This window comes from Leuciscus leuciscus (genome assembly GCF_965113295.1).
Source record: "Leuciscus leuciscus genome assembly, chromosome: 5".
Taxonomy (NCBI): domain Eukaryota; kingdom Metazoa; phylum Chordata; class Actinopteri; order Cypriniformes; family Leuciscidae; genus Leuciscus; species Leuciscus leuciscus.
In genome coordinates this window covers 47,177,475-47,200,043 of record NC_138729.1, presented here as the reverse complement: position 1 = coordinate 47,200,043, position 22,569 = coordinate 47,177,475, and the positions used below count along the sequence as shown (strand labels likewise).

Genomic DNA, 22,569 nt, shown 5'->3' with positions numbered 1-22,569 from the left:
TGGCGTGCTGACCACGAGGCCATCGGCGCCGACAGATTTCATTTACAGTTTTATTCACATATAAACCTTGATGAGCTAACGTAAACAGAAGCTCAGCTAAACCTGCTTGACACACAAGAATGAACCTCATTGGTTCTTGCAGAAGCTCAAACGTGCTGCGTAACACAAGAATGAACCTCACTGGTTCTTGCAGAAGCTCAAACGTGCTGCGTAACACGAGAATGAACCTCATTGGTTCTTGCAGACGTGCTGCGTAACACTAAAATGAACCTCATTAGTTCTTGCAGAAGCTCAAACGTGCTGCGTAACACGAGAATGAACATCATTGGTTCTTGCAGACGTGCTGCGTAACACTAAAATGAACCTCATTAGTTCTTGCAGAAGCTCAAACGTGCTGCGTAACACGAGAATGAACCTCACTGGTTCTTGCAGAAGCTCAAACGTGCTGCGTAACACAAGAATGAACCTCACTGGTTCTTGCAGAAGCTCAAACGTGCTGCGTAACACGAGAATGAACCTCATTGGTTCTTGCAGAAGCTCAAACGTGCTGCGTAACACAAGAATGAACCTCACTGGTTCTTGCAGAAGCTCAAACGTGATGCGTAACACGAGAATGAACCTCATTGGTTCTTGCAGAAGCTCAAACGTGCTGCGTAACACGAGAATGAACCTCATTGGTTCTTGCAGAAGCTCAAACGTGCTGCGTAACACAAGAATGAACCTCACTGGTTCTTGCAGAAGCTCAAACGTGATGCGTAACACGAGAATGAACCTCATTGGTTCTTGCAGAAGCTCAAACGTGCTGCGTAATGAGAATGAACCTCATTGGTTCTTGCAGAAGCTCAAACGTGCTGCGTAACACGAGAACGAACCTCATTGGTTCTTGCTGAAGCTCAAACGTGCTGCGTAACACGAGAATGAACCTCATTGGTTCTTGCAGAAGCTCAAACGTGCTGCGTAACACGAGAATGAACCTCATTGGTTCTTGCAGAAGCTCAAACGTGCTGCGTAACACGAGATTGAACACCATTGGTTCTTGCAGAAGCTCAAACGTGATGCGTAACACGAGAATGAACTTCATTGGTTCTTGCAGAAGCTCAAAAGTGCTGCGTCCTTGTTTTCGTGACCAAAATACAGTGGTGCAGGTTTGACCAGGGGCGGCTGGCCAATAGAGGGCGCTAGGGCGCCCAGTATATGTGAAAAATATGATAGAAATTCAAAATGTCTGCTTTTTCTACACGTCCACTCCACTTGCGTGCACGTCTCATCAGCTCTGGGGCGCTGGAGAAATTGCCCCAGGAAGGCGGGTCTGTGGAGCAGCTTAGCCAATTGCTGATTCAAGATATAAATGTTTGACATAAACTGTAGCCAATCAGCGAGCTCAAATCTAGTCAGCTATGGGCGATTCTGTTAGCGCCCCAAGCTGCGCGCCCGCGCTCATGCGCGCCCATCTCTATCAGACAGTGGACTATCGGCCTGGCTATCTGGATGCGGTCATGCTAATGCCTTGTTTTGCTTTCCGTGATTACTTTTTAAAACAACAGGGACATATCCAGCATGGACAGTTACCGGAGTGAGGGAAGCAGCACCTGTCTGAGAAAGTAACTAAACAGTTTGAGTTCAATTTCAAATGCAAATGGAAAGTTTGTGCAATTTGTTTGTTTTTGTGTAAGAATGCCTCAGCCTTGTAATATGGCATTAAATAATTACTGACTTATTCACAGAGCACTGGTATCATGCAGTTTGTGTTAAATTGTGTTTGGGTGGTTAATAATAATAATAATTATTATTATTTTTAATATTATTATTATTATTTATATAGCGCCTTTCCAACACCCAAGGTCACTTTGCAAAGATAGGCAGTGGTTCTCAAACTGGGGTACGTGAGGTGACAGAAGGGGGTGCGGGAACAAAATGCCGAATTGAGATTACCACCTTAAAATGAGATTCAAACTGAGCATGCATTTCTATCAGGTAAAATGCTGTAAATGCATGACATCCGATCAAATTACCTCATCTTTTGCGGTCAAACTTTCTGCATTTAAGCAGTGTAGGCTATATGACAGGGCTCGTGCAGATTGCTGCCTTGGCAAATCGTGCTGTACTACCATTCTCGACAATGTACGTTACCTTTGTAAAAGTGGGGATTTAGCACTACCATGAAGAACAAATATAGACACAGGCTGTGCATGGAGATCGATATAGCCTAAGATTCAAACTCTCTTCGATACAAAGACATACCCTGTTTGAGTCCCTGTGTTTAATGTTGATCACATTATATGAAGACCCACATGATTGCAAATGTGACATTGATTTTATACAACAGTTCAACAAACGAAATATTAATATTAAGTGATGTTCATTTTCAACACAGTTGTCAGTATTTTTACAACAAAATAATAGCTCCAATGAAAGCCACAGCAGAACTGCAGAACACAGCAATGATTGTGAACGAATCTGTGGCTTTGAACAAATCAATGATTCAATGATTAATTCATAAATACAGCCACTTGCTTGAGTAAATGAATGACTCGATGACTCACCACCTACTGGCGGTTTTAATTTAATATTTAAAAGCATCACTTAGTTTGTGATCGTTTTTACCATCATTGCATATTTCTGTATTGAACTTTTTTTTTTTAAAGCATTATTTATTTTATAAGGTATTTGTAAAGGTAAAAATGCACTGAAAAATCGATTTAAGGGGGCAAATATTGTCCCTTACTGAAAAAGCTGTGACTGAAGAGTGTGGGTACGCAGAAGAATGTTAAAAGCCTCATGGGATACAACTCTAAAAAGTTTGAGAACCACTGTGACTGGGTTTAGGAATAGAACAAAATAAACATAAACATCAAAGCACAATACACATACCAAGGGCAGAAAGTAGGCCTAATAAACAGAGGTCACTTACAAAATCAGGTTAAAGATACAAACAAAGAGGGATTCAAACAAATAGCATATCAATGTAGACTTTACAGACAGTGAGCTGAAGAGTAATATTCAGATAAAAAATGTGTTTTTGAAGGAGAGAAGGGTGGATGCTTGACTGATGTCTTGAGGAAGAGCATTCCACAACCTCGGAGCCACTACGCTAAAAGACTCCCATGGTTACCAGACTATTGAAACCGACTGAATATGACACAGCCCCACCTAAGAGATTTTTCACCAGCTGCCACTGGGAAGACTAATTCGCCACTGGTTCCCTCAAGATTTTCCTATGGGGTTTTATTAATGAGTAAAATAAAGTCTGTAGTAAACATAACTTGACGATACTTTGACGTTTTGTTCTACAACGTAAACTGCACACCAATACTGAAAATGCAATTTTGAAGCAGTTATGTTTATTTTTGAAAACATATGCTTCAAGTAAGTAACTAGATAAGACAGACTGGGTTGTGAGTGTGTGCAGTTTAAGTTGTAGAACAAAACGTCAAAGTATCATCAAGTTATGTTTACTACAGGCTTTATTTACTCAAAAATAAATAAAAAACAGGTCAACTAACCCTTTAATAGAAGGCACTTATAAATAAAATGATATTTGTAATTTTTGTAATAATTATATTTGATTAATTATGGGTAATTTTCATGACTCACCCTGCCAGGCACATCCAAACAGCTCTACTCTCATACACACAGTGTGTACGGCATCCGTGACAGGAATCAAGCGCAAGAACCGAGTGATGATGGGAGGATGGAGGTCTCTCACCACAGAGTCGTAGGTGTTAATATTGCCCATTATAATCTGGAGTACAGAAGAAATTAGTAAAACAATAAGGTACAAGACATTATGGTATATATTATGAACATGCTGTGCATCCGAAACCGTATACTGTATAGTAGGTACTACATTTGGTTTTAAACTTGCTTCACAATCATTAAAAAAGTGTTTCTATTCTAAATAGTAAGTGTGTAGTATGAACGAAATTTGGATTTAGTACATCCGCCATGTTGTCCCTGTCATGTGACTACACTAGTGGCATCTGTTCACTGTCTGCCATTTACAAATCCTCTCCCGTGGCCTCATGGGATAGTAAAGTGTCCATTGAATCAAACTTGCTTTGCTTACATGACAACATTTACACCCAAACATAATTTATGCATAAGCTTTACTATTCAATAAACAAAATAGTGTGAGAATAGAATTACTATGATTATTGGTTACTTTGATGAAAAGTTATAGTTTCAACTATATACTACACATATATAGTATAATGCACACAGTACACACTACTTTTTTCCCAAAAATTAAATTTTATTCTGGATGGATGCATTTAATTGATCAAAAGTGACAGTAAAGGCATTTATAATGTTTATTTATAATGTCTTTCTGTTCAATCCTGAATAGAATCAAATCATAGAATTATTCCTATCAAAGCTTTGTTATCACAGTAAGAAATTGCACTTTAAAACATTAAACTGTTTTTACTGTATTTTACATCAAACACATGAAGCCTTGGTGAGCAGAAGAGACTTTTTTCAAAACTTTTAAAAAATCTTACCGACTCCAAACTTTTGAACAGTAGTGTATAGCATAATTGCTTTCTGATATAACTTATACATTTGCTAATATTAGTTTAGTACCAAAACTTCAGGTCATTTATATCATATCTGATCATATAGTACCTCATTATAGACCTTATGCGCCAGAGAAACGAGGGCGCCGCCATCTTTAGAATATTGTCTTTTACCTTCCGTTTTTGCGGTCGCTCTGTATATTTCCATGGCATTGCTGTCCAGGAGTAATTAGCTTTTGAAGTGGATTTACTTAATGTAAAGTTAACGAAAGTTATCATGAGGGCTGTAATGTTTAAAGCAGATGTCTTAACAAATGTCAGTCGACCGGGAAGATTTTAAAACGAGCCGTTCATTAATAAACACGCAAAATCGCTGTGAAAACACAGACCGGAAGTCAAAAGACAACGAGCGCAGCGCTGAAAAGGGGCGGAGCTACATAAGGTCTATAGTATCTATAAAATACACCCTTGTCTTTCCTACCTCACTGCCAAGGCGGTTTCTCCAGGAGATCCAGCGGCGTCCATCGCGACTGTACTCCAGACGGTACTTGCGTGCATACTCGTTGCCGGAGTTGCGTGCATAGCGACCCTGCGTAGCAACCACGGTGAGGAAGATGAGCTGACGAAGGTCAAGCTGAAGATACTGAACATCTGAGGGCTGCAGTTGACCAGCAGGACACCAGGCGCCGTCCCCTTCCTCACGGTTTAACCTGATGCAACAACAGACAGAGCTTTATTTAAAGAGGTCAGATCATGAGGAAACAAATTTTATCCTGATCTTTTGCAATAAATGAGCTTGATGCAATATAAAAACACTCCCCAGCTTTATTTACTACTAGAGCTGCACAATATTGTGATGTGAAAAAATACAGGAAGTTTCACCAGATGACATGAATAGCTCTATTCGGAAAGAAAGTGAGTTGGGGGATTTTATTGTGAACGCAAAAAAACCTAACTTTTAACTCAGAGCCCTTTTTTTTTTAAGTCAGCATGAAACAGAAGTTATGATAGTCGTAGGGGTAAAAGTAAGAAAAAAGTAGGGCAGGGCTTGATTTTGTCGATAGGGAATTGAATGGATTGTTGTGGTTTGCTGTTGGTGGATCTCATGTGAGTGACAGGTTGTCCCGCCCTCGAGCCAGTAAACACATCATCAGAGAAGAGAAGAGGTGACGCTGCAAGAGGGAGGGACGTCATTTTGACAAAAGATTACGAGGGAACGAACAATTGAAGAATGGAGAACTGTCCATTTTGATTTCATTGTGACGAAGTACGAAATACTTTTAGGGCTGAACGATTTAGGAAAAACTTGAACAACTTAGGTGTTCATACCTGGGTTTACTCTTTACAAGAACCATTAAAAAAACTCTTTCCACTTGAGTCTTAAAGGGTTGTCGCCAAAAATGCAACCTAGGGTCTTTTTGTGAATCTACCCGAGGCAAACTTTCGTTTAAAAGCATAATTAGGATGGAAACGCCACTTTTAAGTTTGACCGTATTTTCGTTTTCGGTCAAATTGCCTTTTGAATGGGAGTGCTTGGGGCACGACTATGATAGCATCAAAAATCGCATTTTTAAAACACTAAGAAGGCTCGACACAACATGAAACTTTGCTCGGAGTATCACCAGAGGCTCTACACATGAACTCCAGCATTGAGAACATTGTTTTTGTACACAGAGTTTACTAAAAAGAAAGATTTTGAACAACTCACTGTCTCTGTGTCCGCCGGCATTTTGTCAGTCAAAAATAGTTGATCTCCGAATGCAACGTAACAGGGAGGAGAGTAAAGATGGAAAGCTCCTAAAGCTTAGTTCCATATAAATTCACGGATAATTTGTTGTTTTGTCATTAGTGAAAATCAATATTGACCTTGTATTTGAAAAAGGATGCTTAAAATATATTTTAATCAAAATAATAACTATATTGTAATAACATTACTGTACAGTAATAAAAAAAACGAGTAATAAAATAAATTTAATTTTTTACTATGATATAACTAATAATATTTCCACCTTAATTTGATCTTTTTCAAACAGTCTACCATCAAGATTTTATTTTGACGGTTTGCTGGCAAATTAATAAACACGCTGCTAGTTTCACAGTGAAGTAACGGTACGGTATGTTCATTTACACGCGTGCAGCTCTCAGCATCTCAGAACGGCTTGATTCACAGTGAGCTGAGACGAGCTGTTCTGAGACTCTGAAACGCTGTATCATGAACTACACGTGTGTAAAGGATGCGCTTCACTTCACTATATTCACTTCATTAAATTGCAGCCTGCACGATTTGACAATCGCACTAACCCATATTGATTTTACTTTGATATATATCGTGCAGCCCTATAGACTACTACACTTCTGCACTTCAGTGTAGTCTGTCATATGTACATTACCTTGCATACTGAGGGCCTGTGGTTTCATACCACTGGCTGGAGGCAGTGATGTCGTCGTTTTTGATCCTCCCGTCCTCCATGCCGAGAGGGTATCGACAGTGAGCTGAAGGACACCATGAGAAAGTGAATGTTTTGGTCCTGTCTGTACGGATGCATATGTTTGTGTAGGTGTGCATGTAACATTACCTGGGTCTATCTGGCCATTGGTGTTCGTTTGTAAGATGGCCAGCAGCAGATAAAGCAGCATAGTGAGACCTCAGAGTCTGCCAACAGACCGGAGTGCAGACTACATCTCTGAAGAACACAAACAAACAACAGTAATGTACCATCTACTAATGTTCCAGTCACTATAACTGTCACAAGAAGTGAAAGAGAAAAGGCTGAATTCTACATGAAAGTTAAAATAAATTAATTAAAAGTCCCCCCCTTTTTGTTTTTACAGTCAATAAAAAAATTAAACACATTGAAACCTTTTGTAAACCAAAATATTTAAAACTGAAAAACAAAAGACTCATATTCTTTAAATATACACTACCATTAAAAAGTTTGGGGTCAGCTTTTAAAAAATAAAAATAAATTAGAAATACTTTTATTCAGAAAGGACACATTTAAAATGATTAATTGAAAAGACTTTTGTTATATCAAGAAGCACAACTGTTTTCAACATTGATAATAATAAAAAAAAATTGTTGAGCAGCAAATCAGCATATTAAAATGATTTCTGAAGGATCATGTGACACTGAAGACTGGAGTAATGATGCTGAAAATTCAGCTTTGATCACAGGAATAAATTACATTTTAAAATATAATAAAATAGAAAACAGTTCTTTTAAATTGTAATAATATTTCACAATTTTACTGTTCTTTTCTGTATTTTTGATCAAATAAATTCAGCCATGGGGAGCATGAGACACTGATTTTCTCTGCTTGTGTTTTTTCCTGGTACACCATTTGTACTCACTGACTGATGTCGAAAAAAACATGTTTAGAACATGTCAGAGAACCGACTATAAATTCAACAAATCGGCACCCTGATGCTCTCAAGCAGGGCGCAGCTGCACAATCCTCTGGGTTTTCCGAGTCCTGTGGGAACCCACAGGTCATATTAGCATCACTGCTATGCTAACTATGCAAACTATGCCAGAGCAGATGTGGCCGGGAATGACTGAGAATTCCAGCTCATTCAGGGTGGGACTCATAATAATGATGAATAAAAGAGGCTCTTTCTTAAAACACACAGAATCACTGACACTCCAATTGTAAAAACAAGAACTGTTACATAACATACCATGCCATTATTGAGACTGCACATAAAATGTGAACAATAATGTTTTATTGCCAGCAGTTACTCATGCATGCCATATTATTGTGCATTTTATGAATAAAAGTTTGTTTGATTCAACTTTTTTTTTAATTTATATATATTATATTATATAAAGGGTGGATTCTGGCTGTCAAGGGTTTTATCGTTCATCAGCTCTGAAAGTGATTCTAACGATATTGTTTCTTTGTGCCTTTATCATTATAGTTGGACTTTTAGACAATTTTTAGAACTCTTATCTTTATTGTTATCATTATAGTTATCATTCTTGGTGTGACCTGGCCTTTATTATTGGACACGAATCACACAATATATTTAAAATAGTCATAATATTCAAACAAGCTACATAAAATAGTCAAACAAGCTACAGTTAGTCCAAAATGCCGCCGCTAGAGTTCTTACGAGATCAAGAAAATATGATCATATAACACCGATTTTATCATCACTGCATTGGTTACCTATAAAGTTCCGTATTAATTCCAAGGTATTGCTACTGATTTATAAAGCCCTAAACGGCTTAGCTCCAGTCTATTTAACGGATCTTCTATCACCCTATAATCCATCGCGCTCTTTAAGATCACTAAATTCAAGGCTTTTGGTCATACCTAGGATATCCAGAACCACCAAAGGAGGGAGAGCATTTTCACATTTGGCTCCAAAACTCTGGAATAGTCTTCCTGATACTGTTCGTTGCTCAGACTCGCTCTCCCAGTTTAAAACTAGATTAAAGTCGCATCTCTTCAGCCAGGCATTCATATAATCCCACAGTTCAAACTACAATCCGGCCTCTAGCTCATAAATGCCAGAGGAGAACTGGCCCCCGACTGAGCCTGGGTTCTCCCAAGGTTTTTTTTCTCCATTAGGTCACCTGATGGAGTTTTAGGACACCATTAGGTCACTTGATGGAGTTTTTCGGTTCCTTGCCACTGTTGCCTTTGGCTTGCTCAGTTGGGGATATTTTGGGGATATTTAATTTAATTTTATCAATCAATAAATTCCTCTTGAAACAAACTTTGTTGTATTATTTTAATTTAATACTGTGAAGCTGCTTTGATACAATCTGTATTGTGAAAAGCGCTATACAAATAAACTTGACTTGACTTGACTTAATATTCATCCAAAGGTTTTCATCCAAAACTTGTGAACTTAAAATATTTCCCTATCATTAATAATAAAGAACAAACATCACTATTATTGCTAATTTTTAGGAGTAAGAGCTTTAGACAAACCTCTAACCCTATCATTATTAGTAGAATTAAATTAAAGGGATAGTTCACCCAAAAATTTTAATTCTGTCATCATTTACTCGCTGTCATATCGTTCCAAACCCGTACAATTTTTGTTCATGTTTAGAACACAAATGAAGATCCTTTTCATGAAATCTGAGAGTTTTCTGTCCCTCCATTGACAGCTACACAACTGACACTTTAACGCTTCAAAAAGTTCATAAAGAGATCGTAAATACTAATCCATATGAATTGAGTGGTTTAGTCCAAATTTTCTGAAGAGATACGATCGCTTTATATGATGAACAGATTGAATATAGGTTTTTATTCACATATTGATCAGCGAACAAACAGAAGCTCAACCAAAACTGCTTGAGCTTCCGTTTATCATAACTGATGTGTTCCTTGATGATGTGAATTTTTGGCAAAATTGTGCAAAGCTACAAAAGGGCACAGCAAACCGGGAGCATAAAACTTTTTAAAAATCACAAAATCACAATATTTATCCGATTTAATATAATTTTTCCTCATATGGTGCAGCCCTAATTGGAAGCGCTTTGAAACATGATAAACACCAACAAGGCAACATCCTAACAACCACCCTAGCATTGATGCAGAGTGTTTTGATTTGGCAAACCCACACTTTCCTCAGAATCTAATTTACATGCATTTAAGTTCCTGGTAGACACATCATAACCAAAGAAAGAGACTTGCAAGAAACTGAACAAATCCGTGTTCTGCAGACCAAAGCCTGACAAAACTCTCATCAAAAGCCTAAGCCAGACTTCAGCGCTCTTCTCCGGAGCCGGGGTCCCGAGGGCCCCTCTGATAGCAGTGAGTATCAGCGCTGGAAACACTGAGATAAATGTTAGTGTTGTTGTTGTTAGGACAGACAGTGTGCACTTCAAGTTTGAAACTGTGTTGACTGCAGTGCGATTACTGTGGAGGGTCTCTCTCTTTCCCCCAAACCTCAGACCACAGGAATGTGTCTGATTTCACGACTGCATCACGCCCCAGCCATTACCCCAGAGACAATTACACACAAACCATCATCAGCCATTACTTACAACTATGACAAGTTCAGCGAGTTTGGTCGTTTACGAAACAGCATCACAGACAACCGGTCCCGGACGATTATTTCGATTATTTATGCTACAGACTTCAAATCATTTCGCTTGTGCTATTATTGATTATCTGAGAGGTCAAGTTTAATGTGCCCCTATTATGCTTTTTCAGATATCACCTTTCATGTATTGTGTAATATGGCTGTTTGTGAAAAAAGGTCGGCAAAGTCTCAAAGATCAAAGTGCATGATAAATAGAGTTATTTTGTCCTAAAAGAAAAAAACTGATTTTGAACTGCCTGAAACGAGTAGTCAGTAATAACAGTCTAACTTCCTGCACAAATCTTGGAACAAATGTGCATAATGCCAGCCTATGGTCTTCATTGGCTGTCCGCAAACGTCTACTACGAACCACCCTCAATTTTGGAGAAAAATAATCTTGAGTTTTGACAATTTTAGACTCTTTTTATTTAATTTTTATATTGTCTTGTATATAAGATTTTAAATGGTTTGGCCCCTTTTGTACTCTGTGACTTTGTTTATTTTAGCTCTTAATACTCTGTAAAATCCAGTAGATTATCATCCATAAGACATTGTGTTGTACACTTTCGTTGTTCTGCTTTTGGACTATCAGCTTTTTATGTGAAAGCAACTACTCACTGGAATGCTTTACCATCTACAATGAACTTTTAGACTTTTTTAAAATGAACTCTGTAAGTATTTATTTGGTTGTGGCGTAATTGCTCTGTAATTATTATAAATACAAAGTTCTGTCATGAAACTCTAGATGGCGCAGGCTAATGGGTCCTAAACTCAATCTGCTTGCAATCACATCATTCTCTATAAGGCACAGCTGATTGGTTCCTGCTGTATCAATGAGCTTGTTGCTCAACCTTCAAATACCTGGCAGTATTTGCTGTTAGCAGACTACAGTGTGCTGTCAGAAACCCTCCACCTTCCCCAGCTCCACCTGTATAGATCTGCTATGGGTAATTTGTGTATTGAATGTCTTGCTCACAGTTAAAAATTGTACATGGGTCCTTTTTCAAACAAATGAAAAATAAACAAACACTGTAGTTGTATCTGAGACCTGGAAGAGTTTGGTTCATGTTGGTGAGATGTCAAGATGCTGCTGTTTCCTTCACTGCGAAAGCAAATCCACTTCCAAAGGATGAGGAGGACTCGAACTGGAAATGATACGTTAAAACTGACGGCATCATAACTATTCGTATCTTGCTGAGGAAACCTGTGTGGAGCCAGAGAATGTCTAATAAGGGGAGAAGTTTCACTCTCAGTAAACTTCCGGCTTCTGAACTGGTTGCAGTTCCACTCTGGTTCCACATGAGGGCGCTCACAGGACGAGTGCAGAATGAATGGAGGTCTATGGCGCTATACCCCTCAAAATCCACTTTTCTCAGGATATCATTTTTTGTCTAGTAATTTGAATGTTGTATTCGAAAGGAGACGCAAAGAAATTACACATCGCTGGGTGTTAGATTTTTTAGAGTCACTTATTTGCTTTCAAAAGTCTTTTAAAGTGTCAATGACATCATACACATCGTACGACCAGAGATACTGCTTTACGGCAATCCTTCAGTCGCTTTGGTGCTTTCGCGCTCTGCACTTTCTTTTCTCTCGAGGCATCGACAACACAGCTGACATGGGTAAATACACGTGCTAGAAGAGATTTTGTTTTGTTTGTTTCTGGTCCCGCTTCGGATGCCACGATGCCATCAAGCGGTATCTCTGGTCGTAATCAGTCCTTCACTGACCAATCAGCATTCATTAGCAGAATGCTAGCGTGTTATGGGCAACAACAACTCAACCTGTAAGAAATTGAAAAGGACACAAGTACTCGTTCATTTAACTTTCGACCTATAACCCATGTTGAACTTGCAAAACCTACAATCAAATCTGAGATTTCTCAACGGCAATCGGGTGAAAGAGACAAATTTAGCCGTCTAGCCCCATAGACTCCCATTCATTTTGCACTCATGGGCGATCGCCCCCAGTGGAACTCTGGTGGAACTACAACTAAAATTCGGTACAATAGGACTTAATAGGGAGTGGCCAGGCTCTCCGTAGACGGGCTCTGGTGGAGCTGAAATTCAGATATGGTAATGGGCGTTTCGTTAAATTCCGACATGTGGTGTAAGCGGTCGACCAATCACAACAGACTGGCCATCTGACCAATCAGAGCAGAGTAGTCTCTCGGAAAGGAGGGTTTTAGAGAAACAGATTCCTTTATTGAACAGTTTCAGACACTGTGAAACCTTGGATGCATGCAAACCCATTGTAAGAGACCTCCAAAACAAACTTAGGAACTTTTTAAATAGCATAATATAGGGCACTTTAAACAAATCTTACCAACCAACATTCGAATGGTGGTGTGTTATCAGAAAAGGCTTTTGATCATTACAGCCTGTAAACACAATCATGACGTGTGAAGGTTCATGTGTTTATCACACAGAATGTTTTCATTGTGTTGATGAGAATACCCCATGAGCCATTACATAATTTGCAAGATCGGAACATGTTCCACCCCACTTGTATGTGAACAAAAACATACGCACTCGCATATTCAAACGAAAATTTCTGGAGTGCAAATGAAACGTTTCGAGAGAAAAATTGTGTGTTACTTTATTGCCATTGCATGATAGGGGGCCGCAGGTATAATGTGCATACTAAAGGAAGAAGAGAGAGAGGTAGAGGGAGAGGATAGAGGTTGCAGATGGTTTATGTAATATTTGGCTCATGTAAAGGCCTGTCCAGTGCCGGGATTCCAGCCTTCTTGCTCATCTTTCTAAGAGGCCTCATGTGACCGACTGGGAAACACAGCAAAGCCACAAAACATTAACAGCACTAACAGACCCTTTGCTAACAGGGAGAATCTTAAAAAAAGAAGAAAAGAAATACAATCTATTTTCTTTAAATTCAGCATAAATTAATGGAAGTATGATGCGTAAATGGTTTACAATTTACATTATATATTAGGATTGCCACAATAATCTTTCCCAAAAGCATGAAATTTCATAATTCTCCAAGACAGTTTTAGTCCAAGACAGCTATACTGAACACATTCCTTTATTGAGGTTTAATACAGTGTAATTATTAGCAAATTAAATAGTATTTGACAATTAAGTAATGAGCTTTAATTAGTATCAACTTGAAACCAAAGTGGCGGTACTTTTGACACCACTATATGTCAAATTACCCAATTTTTACATTGGAAAATTACCAAAAATGCAGCATACAATTCTACTAAGTGGGATTTTCAATACAAAATTTAAGCTAAAGTTGACTATGAAACCATTACCTACCAGGATTTACTTTAAAACTATTTTCACTTCCGAAAATGCTAATACATTTTACAAGTAATTACAAAGAAACAGCAAGTAACAGATTGAATTAAACACTGAAGTAGAAGCTAAATTAAATGAAGTAAAAAAAAAAAGATAATAATAGTATTTTCTTGTAAAACATACTCCGTTATCAATAATCTGTTATATTTACAACTTTTATAGTGCACAGAAAGAAATTTTAACTAAGACACTGCTTGTAAATATCAGAAACAATTACAAAGAAACGGCCAAAAACTGGAAAACCTACTCCAGTAATTATTGTTTTATTTACAACTTCAGAAAATTATTGTACACCAATTTTTTAAAGTAGGTTAAACATACTGTAAATCATCATGTTGCATTTGCAACAGCACCTTTCCTGAAAAAAGACACTGTCTCTACAAAGTGCTGCAAACAACAAACAGGTTGTTTCATGAGAGAAAGTCTATTCTACCCGAATTCCACACTCTTGCAACTAGCATGTACATGCACGCATGCTGACACACATATGAACCTCTGCAAGCATGCAGGGACGCGTTTGCCCTACTGAGCTAGAATTAAAGGACCGAGAGAAACGTGAACCCATTCGGTTCACTCATCTACACAACATGTTTTGCACACAAACACATGCATCACACTCACATTCCTACATCCTGGTGTTAGGGAACTGTAGTACAGTTCACTCAATGGCCTCTGACAAGCCTTACTGCCAAACATCTCAAAATTATGCAACACAAACAATGTGCAGAGCAAAACCAAGAAAGAGACGCTGGCAGCTCACCAGAGAGATAGAGCGAGAGACTGCACAAAACCACAGCCAGAACCGACATTAATGTTGTAAATAATCTCATTCAACAGTCGGTTAGTCAGGTTAGATAGACCTCAAATGTACTTCAGATACACCACACAGGGGGAATAAAACATGACACTAAAAACTGAGGAGTCTCAATGTATACGCAAAAACAAATGCTGTTGCCTTAAGGACAAACTTACTGTGGCCACACAAGTACTTTATCTACTCAGTTCATGCTAAGACCTCTATGTTTTCCCAAGCATGAAAAGATCCCATATGGAAGGGGAAAAAACACAACTGGAGTCTTTGGATTATGGCTAGAAAATATAGATTTTTTTATTTTATTTTATTTAATGCAATGGACTTTGGTCAACAGCCTTTTGTTTCATGGTCTTGAATTGATCAAGTCTGAGAAGAAAAGCTGAGAGGCCTTGCATAGATCATAAGATTGGTAAACTCAAAATAACTTATGACAGCAATGAATCAGCATCACAGTTTCTCACATTTCAATGTGAAAGAGTGAAGTGACCCACTTTCTTAATAGCAGGAGTGCAGGACTGATGTTTTTCTATAGTGGTATCACTACTGTTATTGCTGCTAATGAATGAGTAACTTGGGATTAGCAAGTGTGCCGTTTTAACATTTAGACTACTGTTCAAATGTTTGGGGTTGGCACATTTTTTTAAATGTTTTTGAAAGAAAACTCTTATGCTACCCAAAGGGTGCATTTATTTGACCAAAAATACAGTAAAAATAGTAAACTTATGAAATAATTACAAATAATTTTTTAATAATAATTTTTAAATGTAATTTATTCCTGAATTTTAATTTTCAGCATCATTACTCCAGTCTTCAGTGTCACATGATCCTTAAGAAATCATTCTAATATGAGCTCCCGCTTAAGAAACATTTCTTATTATTATCAATGTTGAAAACAGTTGTCCTGCTTAATATTTTTGTGGAAACCCCCCAAAAATTTCGAGATGCTTTGATGAAGAGAAAGTTTAAAAGAACAGAATTTACTTGAAATAGAAATATTTAGCAAATCTCCTCTTTATCGTCACTTTTGATCAATTTAATATTATTTTCTAAATAAAATGATTAATTTCTTTAAAAAAATGAAATTCAGAAATTTTGCAAATAAGACGACATCTGCTCGCAAAGCCCATCCATCCCCTACAGTCCATCGGGGAATACATTTCATTCTTATTTCTGGGAAATCACTTGGGTAAGAACAAAATTGTAAATAATGAGCTTCACTTGCATTCAATGTACATTAGATTTGCAGGCTATTAGTGAATAGAGCTTTTCTGTGCTTCATCATCACATCTACTGTGGTACTTAAATATCACTCAACCTCTCTCATCAAATATTGGCTCTATAACAAACACATACTCTCTTGCATCCCCATTATGACATAAGCAAAACCATCATCAAGCCCAAAAACAAACAGTTGACGGTAACCATTGACTTCCATAGTATTTTTTCCCCTAAAAAAAGTCAATGGCTACCATTTTTTATAGTTCAACAGAAGAAAGAAACTCATTCAGGATAAGGGTGAGCAAATGATGACAGAATTTTCATTTGGTTGAACTATCACTTTTACGGTCTGCAGTAACTTTCACAGATACACGATTGAACAGAGAGCCTGATAATCAGACACAGACAGAAACAAGAGCTGTGAGCACAAGTGAATTTATGAGAATTTACGCTCGAGGCATTTTTCATTTATTAGGCAACATCTGACCTCTGCTCTGGCACACAACACTTTCTTGCATCACAGGAGAAAGAAAAACAGTGAAAGTCACTTAATAAAAAACAGAGGAAATCGCTGTTATAACCGGCTTTCTGAAGATTAAACTCAGAGATGAAATGCCTCGGATTCTCGGTTACAAATGCTTTATCGTTAATAAACATCAATAACCCGTCGCCTCTCATGCAACAGGTGAACTTGATGAATTTCAATTAAAGATCTTTCACTTTTCAAAGCAGCAACGTATCAATCTATCTCCAATTCCTCCTCACTGAGAGCAATCCACTGAGCTGTGTTGTTCTTTTACTTCTTTCATCAAAGTTTCTAATACATTCCTGTTAATACAGTCGGGGGCTAGTCGTCACACTTACTCCAGTGAATATTTCTCAGAGTAAGTTTAGCATTTTTTTCTTAAAATCAATTCTTCAATCAAGTTTTCACAATTGGAACCTGACACTAAATAGTCTATTTAGGTTTTTCTGCACAATTTAAACAGTAACACATTTATACATTTCATTAAAAATCAAGCTTTGAAAATGTAACAAATAAAAACATGAAAAACATTGCTTTTAAAGAGTATAAAATTACAACTTTGAAAAACGAAAACAACAGATGACTCAATAAAAATGTGGCCCGATGTGAAATTGAATGAATAAATAAATATGCGATTATTTTACAGCATGACGTAATTCATTTCTCTAATAAAACATTTTTGCATGTTTTGATAAAAAAAAAAAAAACTCTATGCAAATCTAAAATAGTTTTAGTCTGTTAAAGAAACTGCCTTTTCACCCCATCAGTAAAATAGCACATTCAGTTAGGAATTGAACATGATGGAAAGAATCGACTCTCGGTTCACAGAGTCAACAAGTTATAATAGAGGTCAAAGTCAAGTTCAGGTAAAAATTCCATTCATTTTCTCCATAGGGAAACTGATGTTTAATGATAACTTATTAAGTTTTTAAGACAGACCTACTGTGAGATACAAGGTTGTTAATCCATGGTATTTGCTTCTGCCGAAGCCGTCAGTATTTTTTAAATAATCGTGTTTAATGTTGGAATTCCTGGTGAAAAACAACATTACCCATGATGCTGTAAATAACTCTTTAGCTCCGCCCACTCCCATAAAGCACTGTGAATGACTTGTATGTGAATATATATATATATATATATATATATAGTTTTTATGCATAATCAACATTTGTAAATTATTAGTTTTATATTTCTCCATTTTTTATTCAATTATGCTGTTCGCAATGCTTCATGGGATTGTAGTTTGTCACAGTCTTGTACTTGAAAATTGGACAAAAAGTTATGTCCGATTTTCAAAAACTTTTTTGCTTCAAAACAAAGTTTGTAGTGTTGTGATTCACCTCAATTTGCTTGGTTCATGGCGTATAACTCTTTAGCAAAGCCTTTTTCACAAATCCCTATTGGAAAAATTTATTAAAAAAACCTTTTTGTCAGGAACAACAGGCACTGTTGCACTTCATTTACCCGCTCGGACTGATTGATTGAGTCTGATTCGTTAACGAATCGTTCAGACCGGTTTGTTTGTGAACCGACTCAGATCCGACTCGGAAAAACGATTCATTCACTAATCGGACACCCCTCGTGCAGAATCCATAAGGTAAAACATCTAACAGATCTTTATAGAGGTAGCCATGGTAACAGCGATCAGTTATTATATTTTTTTATAGGTAGCCTAAAAGTTAGACATGCGCACTGCGGCCTGGTTTATAAAGCTGAGTGTCAAGGAGACAAATTAAAACACAAAGCATCAACTTACAGAAACAAACTCATCAAGACAATAAAGTGAAAAAACAGCCACAAAACATTCCATCATTCTACGGATATAATCATCAAACATAAAACAGAACCATGTGGATGATATTGTCAATTCAAAACTTTTTACACAATCGACTGTAAATGAAAGATGTCTTAAAAAAAAAACGTCCAAAGTTGGCAAAACAACGTTTCAAGCATCTATGAATCAGCTCGAGTTCATCTGATCTGTCTGAACGCAAGAGTGTTTCTCAATCGCAACAAAAGAGTCCAGAAAAATCAACAACTTCAGTTTGTCTTCAGAAACTTTTCTATCTTTCGCTTTAAACTGACAAATTACCTGTTTTCGGGATCCTGACAATCGTTTCGCCGAAATCACATCCGAAAGTCAGCACGCCATTACAGATGTCGAGGCATTGTGTTCAAGAGTTTATGTTCTTCAACACTGTTACAATGCATCGGAAGATCTGCTGCACAGGGGGAGAAAAAAAACGGTTCAATGTGATTTTTACATCACATCCCTCTTCCGGCCACTTGGAGAAGGAGAGCAATGAATGTAACACTGAAGGAATACATTTGGAATAGAAACGATATTATATTATATTATATTATATTATATTATATTATATTATATTATGTTATGTTATGTTATGTTATATTATATTATATTATATTATATTATATTATATTATATTATATTATTTTATATTATATTATATTATATTATATTATATTATATTATATTATATTATATTATATTATGTTATGTTATATTATTAGTCAAGTCAAGTCAAGTTTATTTGTATAGCGCTTTTCACAATACAGATTGTATCAAAGCAGCTTCACAGTATTAAATGTAAATAATACAACAAAGTTTGTTTCAAGAGGAATTTATTGATTGATAAAATTAAATTAAATATCCCCAAAATATCCCCAACTGAGCAAGCCAAAGGCAACAGTGGCAAGGAACCGAAAAACTCCATCAAGTGACCTAATGGTGTCCTAAAACTCCATCAGGTGACCTAATGGAGAAAAAAAACCTTGGGAGAACCCAGGCTCAGTCGGGGGCCAGTTCTCCTCTGGCATTTATGAGCTAGAGGCCGGATTGTAGTTTGAACTGTAGGATTATATGAATGCCTGGCTGAAGAGATGCGACTTTAATCTAGTTTTAAACTGGGAGAGCGAGTCTGAGCAACGAACAGTATCAGGAAGACTATTCCAGAGTTTTGGAGCCAAATGTGAAAATGCTCTCCCTCCTTTGGTGGTTCTGGATATCCTAGGTATGACCAAAAGCCTTGAATTTAGTGATCTTAAAGAGCGCGATGGATTATAGGGTGATAGAAGATCCGTTAAATAGACTGGAGCTAAGCCGTTTAGGGCTTTATAAGTCAGTAGCAATACCTTGTAATTAATACGGAACTTTATAGGTAACCAATGCAGTGATGATAAAATCGGTGTTATATGATCATATTATTACTAAAATATATATACTGTAAAACAAGATATATGGGAGAGTCTGGGTTTCACACAGGCAAGTTTTCACAAGGGCTGTAATATAATCCTAAATCCAAATCAGGGTTATTATCGTTATGCTAAACTAAAAGTATCAAAACATTTTTGTCAATTGAAATAAAGCTGAAATAAAATATAAATATCGGATGGAAAAACTTAAAGTAAAAGAAAATGTTGCATTGGCAGCTAACTAAAAATAAATAAAAAATATTTAAAAAATAAGAAATATAAATTTTAAAAATATTAAATATTAAGTAATAAAGTGAACTTAAATAGTAATATGAAAACAGAACTATGACAAAAGCACACAGCAAAAATACCAAAAATATACAAAAATAAAAACAATTTCATATAATATAGTATATAGTATAAACTGGTAAATACCGGTAAATAATACGTTTAGCAATAAGTCTAGCAATTGTTTTAGCGGGCAGTCCAATAAGAAGCGAGTTAGTAGTCGAGATGTGAGGTTATCAAAGCATGAACTAGTTTCAGTATCTTTGGGGCTGAGTGCAGTCGTTGGGCAATATTTGGAAGGTGGCAAAAGGCAGTCTTGGAAATAGAGTTTATATGATATAGATATGTAAATGAAGAATCAAATGTAACACCCGGGCTTTTAATAGGTCAAGATGAAGAGCAGAAACTGAGCAAGCAGATATGTAAATTTGCTGGTCATCAGCATAACAATGATAGTAAAAACATGACAATGGATAATATGACCAAGGGGTAACAAATAAATATTGAAAAGAAGAGGTCCAAGAACGGAGCCTTGAGGGACACCTTGAGAGAGAGAACAAGTGGAAGATTTGAAGTTATGGACAGCAATGAAGAATTGTGATGTAAACCAAGAAAGAGCACTTACCATGATGCCTATAAGATGAAAGACGAGAAACAAGTATGTGATGGGATACAGTGTCAAAAGCCGCTGTTAAATCAAGCATGATGAGAACAATAATAAGCCAGAATCGGCAGGTCATAGGTCATTTTTTAGCAGTGCAGTTTCAGTGCTATGGCCTAATCGAAAACCAGATTGATAGGGATCAAGAAGATTATTAACACAAAGATGAGATTGTAGCTGAGAGGCAACAATTTTTTTGAGCAGTTTAGAAACAAAAGATGTATAGGTTTTTATTCATAGCAGAAGAAACTAGTCCTGATTTCTTCAAAATATGACAGCAGCAGTTTTTAATAATAGAGGGACAGACACGAGCAATAGAAGAGATTACAGATGGGCGGCTTTTAATAAGTGAGGAAGATGCTGGATCTAACTGACAAGTAGACACAGAAGATGAGCTGGTGAGAGAAAGGCTAGACAAGACGTGCTTTATGGGGTGAGATGGAGACAAGTTAGAAGAAACTTCTGAAGAAATTGATGAAAATGTTTCATCAAGTATTAAATGTGAGTATTATATTTTATTTTATTTTATTATTTATTCATTTAATTTATTTAAGTCTGCAAAAGGCTATTTAAAAATCTATTATTTCAGGCAGTTACTGTAGTTGCTCATTTGGTCCATCAGGGGGCAGCACAGACTCGTTTTTCGGTCTCTCCGACAGCGGTGGGGCCTCAGCTGTTTTGGCACTGGACAGAGGTCTCCATTTTTTTATTTTTTTATTTTTTTTTATTTAGTGAGGAGTGATACAGCATGGCTTACTGGCAGTCTGGTAAAATATGATGAAAGCACACAATACTTCTTGGGAAGTGCCAGGAAGGAGACTCCAATGTCAACAAGTTTTATTATTAAAACTGCTTTTCAACCTGTTATGCAGTCTTGATACAGCAGATTTACCCACTACCCACTCGCCCCCTCACCCCCTCACCCCCTCGCCTGCCCAAAATATTTTGTATTGGGTTTAATTTATTTCATATAAAATTACATTTAAAAAAGAGGAACCTTCATGAGCATCTCTTATAGGCTAATTAATTTCACACAGGCTAAATTTCATTTCTGTTTTCTGTACGGTTGGTTAGTCGTCAATACAGCCAATGCAAGTAAATGGCTCCCCATCTTCAATGAGGTCCTTCTCCTCGCCACACGTCTCAATATAAGCAGTTTAAGTCAATCTTTGTTGAAATATCTAGCAAGCTAACTAAATTTATGATGGATGTATAAAAAGGGAACTCAATTCCCCATTGGAATGACTTGAATGGCTGTCCCAGTTTGCCAGTAATACCATGTCCCAGTTTAACAATTTGCTATTGTGCAGAATCACATAAAAAACAGGAAGATTAATATAAAGTCATTTTTTTTAATTCTGATCCATCATGACATCCTATAACAAAGTAGGCTATATAATGACTTGAATGGCTGTCCCAGTTTGCCAGTAATACCATGTCCCAGTTTAACAACACGCTATTGGCAAAGTGGGACAGTGCAAAATCACATAAAAAACAGGAAGATTAATATAAATGTAATAAAAAAAAAAATTCTGATTCATCATGACATCCTATAACAAAGTAGGTTATATAACAATTACAAACGATCCATGAGTTTATTTTTATTTTTATAACTTTAACATGATTCACCTCATTTTATGATGTCATGTCATGTTATTTTACTTACATCACGGTTCACTGCAAGGTCGTTGAGTATGGTGTGCCACACAGCCCCGAAAGTGATGTCATCATAGCCACAGAACTTTTTTTTTTTATCATATACTTGCTTATGATGAGCTCAGTGTTGATTTTTAGTAATGGAAGTATATACATGTAACTATAGAAATTATGAATCATATCTGTCCCACTTTACAAATTGTCCCACTTTACCAGTATTCACTATGTATAAACAAAGGTGACTTTAAGTTTAATATAGGCTACAGTCAACTAGTCATTATAGGGAAAAAATATAAAAAAAGGCAGGGGGGTTGTGG

General features: G+C 36.9%; 1 protein-coding gene across 1 annotated transcript in view; it reads right to left on the bottom strand.

The window, feature by feature from the left end:
• Nucleotides 1–18,686, bottom strand: part of ddr2l (discoidin domain receptor family, member 2, like) — a 44,641-nt gene extending 25,955 nt beyond the window's left edge. Inside the window, exons 1-5 of the mRNA XM_082170819.1 lie at nt 18,527–18,686; nt 7,091–7,198; nt 6,905–7,007; nt 4,996–5,224; nt 3,595–3,742 (exon numbers count right to left, since the gene is read on the bottom strand). Coding sequence (XP_082026945.1) covers nt 3,595–3,742; nt 4,996–5,224; nt 6,905–7,007; nt 7,091–7,151 — 541 coding nt within the window. The 5' untranslated portion in view covers nt 7,152–7,198; nt 18,527–18,686. The remainder of the gene's footprint in view (nt 1–3,594; nt 3,743–4,995; nt 5,225–6,904; nt 7,008–7,090; nt 7,199–18,526) is intronic.
• Between the last annotated feature and the right edge of the window lie 3,883 nt (nt 18,687–22,569).